At 40.9% G+C, this 8,433-nt stretch overlaps 1 protein-coding gene across 2 annotated transcripts in view; it reads left to right on the top strand.

Annotated features, from left to right (window-relative positions):
- Positions 1-6,939: 6,939 nt before the first annotated feature.
- The window catches only part of ZC2HC1A (zinc finger C2HC-type containing 1A), a 42,875-nt gene continuing 41,381 nt past the window's right edge, over positions 6,940-8,433 (top strand). For both annotated transcript variants that reach the window (XR_010750472.1, XM_066378840.1), the window contains exon 1: positions 6,940-7,066. Coding sequence is in view for 1 of the 2 variants with exons in the window: in XM_066378840.1 (XP_066234937.1) it covers positions 6,955-7,066 (112 nt within the window). In the remaining variant the exon portion in view is untranslated. The remainder of the gene's footprint in view (positions 7,067-8,433) is intronic.

Genomic DNA, 8,433 nt, shown 5'->3' with positions numbered 1-8,433 from the left:
TAGCCTCTCAGGCATGGTGGTTCTTTTTATAAGAAGGACAATTCCTTAGAAAGGAGGAGCTGTGGGTTATCTACTGACATTCTCATTAGTTGGGCTGGGTGCACCTTCCAGCAAAGGTGACTGGTGAAGGGCAGTGACCACCTGTTATTAATTCAGTCAATAACATCAGTGAATACAAAGGGTCATTGATGTCAATAATAATAACAAAGGTGGTAAGAACTTTCTGAACGTTCAAAAAGGCAGATTGACATGCACTATAGTCTTTTATAGTATGGAAATTCTCTGATAACAGGTGTTTCTTGAATAATATGTAAATTAAGTTTTATGAATACTAATATTTTATTATCTATAATTTCTCTTTCTTGTGAAAACATAAATTTTATTATGTTTGAAAACAGAGCCAGAGGGGACTCATTTCTGTTTTGTTGACTATCTGTTAGCTGCTAAGAAATAATAAATGTACACAGGCCTACACAACTCTGTTTGTTGGAAACAGCAAGCAAGCAATTACTAGATTCATATATTAAGACTAGATAGGTAATACTCCAAATTAAATCATTTTTGAATACATTCTAAGTAAGAAGGCAGTAAGTAAAATTTTATATTTTCAGTGTAAAACTACAAACAATGAACTTTTCTAGAAAAACAGGTTTAAAAAAGTTGGGCATTTGTATATTTAATGGCAGATAGTTCTAAATACATGTGTTTCTACAATGGAAATGAGAGCTTTGGTTTTTCACTTTTTCCTATTTGTTCTTAAAGAAAAACCTAGTAATCAATTATATTAGTATTTAGCATGTGTTCATGGGGCAAATTCTCATCTAGCCATTTCCATTAAAATGTTACTGCAGAAAGGATAGTATTTAATAATTAATGGTTTTTAGAAACAGAGCCATAAAGCTTTTAAAATTATAAAGAAGTGCCAAGACATTCATTATGGGAGAATTTTCCTTCTTTGTCCTTAGTATAAATACCATGACATCATCATCATTACATAATACTTATTTGTACTACTTCATAACATTTTATTTAATTAATTAATTTATTTATTTTTTGTATTTTTCTGAAGCTGGAAACGGGGAGGCAGTCAGACAGACTCCAGCATGCGCCTGATCAAAATCCACCTGGCATGCCCACCAGGGGGTGATGCTCTGCCCATCTGGGTCGTTGCTATGTTGCAACCAGAGCCATTCTAGCACCTGAGGAAGAAGCCATGGAGCCATCCTCAGCGCCCGGACCAACTTTGCTCCAATGGAGCCCTGGCTGCGGGAGGGGAAGAGAGAGACAGAGAGGAAGGAGAGGGGGAGGGGTGGAGAAGCAGATGGGTGCTTCTCCTGTGTGCCCTGGCCGGGAATCGAACCCAGGACTCCTGCATGCCAGGCCGACGCTCTACCACTGAGCAAACCAGCCAGGGCCTACTTCACAACATTTTAAAGAAAACTCTTAAAGACCATGGGAAGCTACTATGATTACTAACAAGAGGGGGAGGAGGAAGATTCTTCACATTTTTTTTTCTGCTTCTCTTCCTCCAGGAGGGAGAAGCACCTGAAAACATTCATCCTTCCTCAATAAGGCCAAGTTCTGGACATTGATTTCTACTTGAAGTTTTAGAGTTACCCCATAACATAAAAGAAAAATGTTTTTTTATTATGTTTTCCGGTTTGTATCTAAATTGCCTCTGTTTTCCTAGGATCAGCTTCAGCTGCAGTAATAGAAAAAATGTGCAAGCAAATATGCTCATAATCTGGAGGTGAAGAAAACTGTAATAAAAATGCACAATTTTTAAGGAAAATATATTGCTGGACTTAATAGAATTACAGTTAAGGATTTCTATTCAATGAAAAGCATCATAAACAAAGTTATCATCTATTTGACAAACCCTAAGAAATATTTCAATAACCAAAATTAGCAAGAGGTTACATCTAGAATATACAAAGAATTTACAAATCCATAAAAAGAGAATCCCAATATAAATATATGAATAAAACTAGGCTATTCATTGAAAACCAAATCTGAATTCCCAAGTCTTGACTGTCAACAGATTGGCAAAAGTTAGAGGTAAACCATCTTAGGGAGCTCTGGGAAGATGGGCATGCTTGCCCACTGCGCGGGGAGTATGCACTAGCACGGCCACTGTAGACGATGATCTGGGCATACTTACTGGCAATGAATGCGATCCAGTAATCCATTCCAGGGATGCATCCCAGAGAAACTTGAGTCCAGGTTCATAAGGGGACAGGCACAAAGGTGTTCATTGTGGTAGCAGGTCAGAGGCAACTGGGTGCCCATCACTGAAGAAACAGGTAGATTAAAAGTGGTGGATGCACACAGGAAAATACTGTCCAGCACTCAGAAGCAATAAACTAGTGTGACATACAGCAGTATTGGTGAATTTCTAAATCAATATTTATTTAAGAATTACAAACTGAATGAAGGCTATATAGTAAGATGTCATGTATAGAAATTAAAAACAGATGTGTATATAGAACAGTACCATATATGTTTCAAGGAACCACATATATTCAGAGATATCTGTGAGCTTAAATGCAATATAATGGTGCTTGTAGAAAGGAGGCTGATAAATAGATTTAAATTAAGAATGAAAGAAAAAAAATTAAGTAAAAAAAAAAAAAGCAATGTGTTTGCATAGACAGATCATGTATGTGATATATGCTAGGAAGTATTATTAACTCAACAACACTGTACCTGAGATTAAAAACATACAAATTATGTAACTATGCCTGTACTTTGTAACTTAAACAGAAAAGAAATGTTACAACATGAACAAAAATATATATTAATACTCTCCTAATTTCTTTACTGACCATCCCAGACCTTATCAGGCTTAAATTATTTTCTTAAGGAGATTTTAGGCCATCACTCTCTCATCCTCAGCGATCTATACCTACCCAATGGTTCCCTTCAAGACACAGTTTAAATTCTACATCTCTATAAAAGCTTTTAAATTGTCACACTCATATAAATGTCTTCCTGAAAGAAATTACTTGTTGTCTTAATAACATATTGAATATATCATTCTCTATTGCTATGTATTATCTTCTCCTAGGGTTTTCACTACTTGCTCTTAATTCCTAGGGACCAGAGGGATTTCTCTGGAGCTTCCTATTGTGCTTAGAACATTGTTGCATCCATAGGAGTATCTCAATAAGTATTTGTATTCATAGGTTTTCTGTTGAGATTTGGAATTGTGGTGGCAAGATATGGGTAGATGGAATCATAACTGAAGGTTGAAAAAATTTATTCCTTTGGAGCTGGGGATTAATTTTGAAAGTGAGGGGTTAATGGAGGTTCCTTCTGGAATTGAAGTTCCTTTTGGAACTAGAGGAGGAAGAAAGAGGAAAATCACTATCACACTGTAAATGGAGTAGCCCTCCAATCAGTGAAGGACATAAACTTCGCTTTCGGTGCCTCTATTATTCCTTCTCTTGGTGTTTTCTTGCCCAGGACTATGACCAAATTTTCCTGAAACACTTGAGGAATTTTGTTTTTACTTCAATTTACAAAATAAAGCTAATAACAGCCAACTCAGAATGTGCTTTCTCATTCTAGAACACTGTTAAATAGTCCCTTCTTCCTACTTTTATTTATTTTTTTAAAGACTTTATTTATTCATTTTAGAGAGGAGAGAGATAGAGAGAGAAGGGAGGAGCAGGAAGCATCAACTCCCATATGTGCCTTGACCGGGCAAGCCTAGGGTTTTAAACAAGTGACCTCAGTGTTCCAGGTCGATGCTTTATCCACTGCGCCACCACAAGTCAGGCCTCTTCTTCCCACTTTTAAAGGAAACATACTTCTTTTATTTTTGATGAAACTTATCATTTTTTTATGATTATTAAATGTATGAATTCATTTTTATATACTAAATTGTGGCAGGCTATTCCTCTGTAGGCTGTGGAAGGAAGAGCCACCCTATAGAGTGGCTCCTCTGATAGAATGATAAACTTCCAATAGAGTTTCACTGAAATTCAAAATCTCATTTAGCTGTGCTCTACAATTTGAATGAGAGCCAAAGGTTGTCTCTGAAAGGGAAATAGATATTTGCATAAAGAAAATGGGAGGTTGGAGCTCTGAAACAGAAGATATATGTAGCTTGCTCAGCATTGGGAAGATGCAGAAAAGCCGTGGATTGGCTCTAGGGATGAATAAGTGCAAAGTGGAAAGAACTGGGATAAGAACGTACTAAGAAAAGGGGACAATATCTATTTCAGCTACTTGCTCATCTTGGGATCTGGGTTGAATCAGTAAACATCTCTGAACCTTTGCTTTCATTTTTTGTACGAGGAGGTGGGAAGATCTCTAATATATATTCATATATAAATGTTATCATATGTTAAAAAGATAATTTGGCAGCTAAAAAGAATATGAACAGAAAAGAGCTTTGAACATAAGAGAATAAATTGAGTTTCATTCATCAACTGGCTAGTAATGAAAGGGGCCTAAAATATTATAAGTAATCAACAAGAATCTGTTGAATGAATACATCAGAAAAATGGAATGAATCAGAGAGGAAGTAAAAATCAGAAGAGAGCACAAACACCAAAGAGACTCAGTCCAAGCACACAAGAGGCTGAGGAAGGAACCTAGGACGGGAGATAAGAAACTGTTCTCTTCACCCAGGGGTGAGGACCAGAGAAAAGCTGCAGAAGCCACGGGAGCTATAGTATAAAAGTGCTAAGAGCCCAATCCCTGTAGGGGAGATTAGCAGGCGTGGTTTAGAGAATTAAGATGCACAACAGTGATGACTACCCAACTATTCCTTAAACAACATTCTGATCATTTGGCTTTACATTTGAGGCAGCTAGAAGGCAAGGTGAGGAAAGAGGCGAGGAATCCCATGAAACCGTCATAAGACAGAGTTTGAATCTAAACTACCATTCACTAGTAGTAAAAATATTGGTGAAAATAAATGTAATCTCTGATGCATCTAGAAAATAAACACTTTAATTTTGAAAAATGAAAATTATATCATTTACAGAAATTTTAAAAATTAAATAAATACATGAAAATGACCTAAAACATGTCTAATGTTTAAGAACTTGTAATTTGTAAAGTAAATTGCCTCTTTATTTTTGCGTTTTCTTCTGTTTGCATTTTTCCCCCTTAATTTTTTTTTTTTTTTTAGTTGTCCTTGCCCCAATTCTAATTTTGTCTTAGCAGCACTGAGAAAAAAGAGCCTTTCCACACTCAGTCCAGGGACAAGGGGAGGCGGGACGTTTAGTAGCAAGCATCATTGTGTCTTTTTGGCCAACTAGGGCTAGAGGAGCAGAAGAACCAGAGCCGAACCAGGTGGGGGCAGGGGATGAGGGGTGTCCAGACAGGGATGGTTGAAGTTTCCCTTAAGTGACTGCATGTAAAAGAGGGACTATACCACATTCAAATGCACTTAAAACATCTTCCTAATCAGGGTTGATATCCCCCTCAAGTGTGTGTTTCTAACACTTTCATTTGAATGAAAAATAGGCCTCTTGCTTTGTAAAGGCTGCTGTAAGATATATACTGTTTGTAAGATATCAATGTAAGATTTGTTTAAAAAATTACATTAAAACTGATAACTTGACAGTAGATATGCTAAAGTTAACAATATGGTTTTTTATTGCTGCCACATCAATTTTCAAAGCAACTTAGCTCTGGAGAAAGGTGTTAACCTGCTAAACAAGGTTTTAGCTAATTTTGAAGTCACCTTTGTCAAAAAGGGCTGCTGCCACTGAGCCAATGTCAAGTGGTATCCTTAATCTGGCATGCAATAAAAGAAGCAACTTTATTCTCCTTTTAGATGAACAATTTGCAAACTGGAGAAACACAGCCTCCACGCACGAAATGCAGTTTGACAGCTTTCCTGGGAAACTAATCTTCAGAAGGAAAACCCAGAAAGTGGGCACCCCAGAAAGTGGACTACCAGACTCAGAGGCACTTATATAAAAAGAAGTGCCCTCCCTGACCCTGATTGGTTCACTTTTGTGCAAATGTTCATATTTGCATTTTGATTGGGCCAACTAGCACTGTGCCAATGACCCAGAACCACACATCCTGATTGGTCATTATGGAGCCACTTTGGTCAGTCAAGATGAGAATGAGGATCCCACGTGCAGACTGAACCTGCGCCTTTTCCCAAAAAGGAAGCCTGCTGCAAGTCCTCTGCAAACAATGACTGCTAAATTCTGATCATGCTGATTGGGCTCAGTTACCCATGAAGAGTCCACCTCATCAGATACAGCCATTCTGGGGTCCACACCTTCATTCCCCGTGTGGTATGGCCGACAGAAATAGGCCTCATTCAGTCAGGTTGTAGAACAATTCTCCCTTTAATTTAGTGGGGATGTGACCGCCTGAGTGGGGAGGCCCGCAGGCGGTCACACCTAAGCTCAAGGGCGATAAAGTGGAGGGACAGGGAGGGCTGAGAGTCGATGCAGGTGAGGACGCCGTTTTCAAGGGCTCCCCACACTCTCAGTTCCGCTTGCCGGACGAAAAGTGTGATACCTGGAGGAGGTGGCTCGGTTCAGACAGCTGTGGGAGAGGCCGTCTAGGGAATGCTGGCAGGTCGAGCCACGTGCCCGAAGGCGGAAAATGGGAGAGTGTGCCGCGTGCAGGACGTGTGTCTGGTTCGCTGGTCCGTGCACAGACCTCGGAGAGGGGCGGCCAGGAACAGAACTTCAAGGACTGCTTGAGGGCCGGGCGACGGGGAGCCCGTGCCCTGCTGAGAGAGTCTGAACGGGAGGATAAGCGGTGAGCGGAACACGGCTGGCGTGGAACAAAGGAGCACTCGGGCGGGGGAAGCCCCACGAAGGGCTTCGGCTTACTGTCCAAGCGCCAGGGAGCCTACAGCCGGGAACAAGCGCGGCAGCCGCAGCAGGCGGCGCACCTCCTGAGGCCCCGCCTCGCCGAAGGCCCGCCCCGCCTAAGCCCCGCCCCATCTCTGGCCAATGGGAGCCCGGGATGTTAGCAGGTGGGAGGTGCGGCTGCGTTGCTACAGCCAGAGCTGGGCGGTGGCGGGCGCTCCCCGAGTGTTCAGGAGCCCGAGGCGACGGCGCGATGGAGGAACTGGAAGGTGAGGGGATGGAAGGATGCGAGCCAGGTGGCTGGAGGGGGCCCGGAGCAGTTGCGGGGCCATGGCCGCTGGTACAGGGAAGGCGAGGACAGGTTCGGAGAGGCGGACCCCGCGGTGCCTCCGGAGGCCCGGGCTGGCGGGAGTCCGACAGCCCCCGACGCCGTGAGGCTAGTGACCCCCGAGCTCCGGCCTCGGACAGTCTTCAGCAGGGATTCCCCGCTCGGAGCCTTATCACCCCTAGCAGACCCCTGCAAGTCTCTTCCGACCATTTTCTGCCAGATTTTATTTATTTATTCATTTATTATTATTTATTTTTTTTTGCAAAGCGAGCCCTTCGTGAACGTCTACAGCTTTCCCACCTTCAGCGTTTGCTGAGGCCTTGGGGTGTGTCAGCCTCCAGCTTCTGACACTTTCCTTGGCCAGTTTTCCTAGGTAACCGTTTTTCCTTTTTTGCAGCATCTTCTGTAGGAAGGCTGCCAAGAGCATCTTCCAGCGAAGTGTCTCTGGCCAGCTTTAGAGCCGGGACAATAGATGAACAGAAGGATTTAAGGGTTTATTCACGACTCTGTAAGGAAGAGCCAGCATTGATTCCTCCTCTTTGAGTTTATCTTTGTGCTGTAACCATGACTCCAGATTTTGCTTTGTTCCCAGTTATTTCTCTTTTTTCTCTATTCTCTTTACCCATGTTATCTTCTGTAATATAGCATTCGCCTAAAAACAACAAAGGGAAAAAACATGCCCAATTAGCATCAGCAACAACAATTTCAAGATTCATTTTCAAATTGTCCTTAAAGCATTCCGATGAAGAATAAGCCCGCGGCATTGAAAGACCCCGTTGTCTGGATGTAGCTCTTTACCCCCTCCTAATAAGATTCAGGTGGAATTAAGGATAAGCGGAGGCATTGGGCCTTTAGGCATTATTGCATATTAACGAATATATTATTTCAGATTGTGTTATTAAGGGAAAAGTAGTAACTGCAGTGACCTAAGCTTACCAAAAAGCAAATGTAATAAAGAACATGATAATATTTCATGCCTTTACTCCTAGGTGAAGTTCTCAAAATACCTCGAGGATGAAAATAAAGACTCCTGATAAATGTCTATTTGTGGGTAGCTGTGGTATATTAGAACTAATGAATTTCTTGTTTTTGCTTACTTAATTCATTTTTGGCAGACCAAGTTTCTATGAAATAAGTATTATAGTGATAGTACTCCTTACTTTCAAGATACTTCTGTTTAGAAGACTCTTGAAGGAAGCTTTTTTAAAAATGAACTTTAAAATAGTGTTATAGCATACTAGGATATTCTATCTGGAATTCTCACAAGAGTATTATAATACCTTGTGAGGTCACTCTTCAAAGATCAAA

This window comes from Saccopteryx leptura, chromosome 3 (assembly GCF_036850995.1).
Source record: "Saccopteryx leptura isolate mSacLep1 chromosome 3, mSacLep1_pri_phased_curated, whole genome shotgun sequence".
NCBI lineage: Eukaryota > Metazoa > Chordata > Mammalia > Chiroptera > Emballonuridae > Saccopteryx > Saccopteryx leptura.
This window is presented reverse-complemented; position numbering and strand designations above follow the sequence as displayed.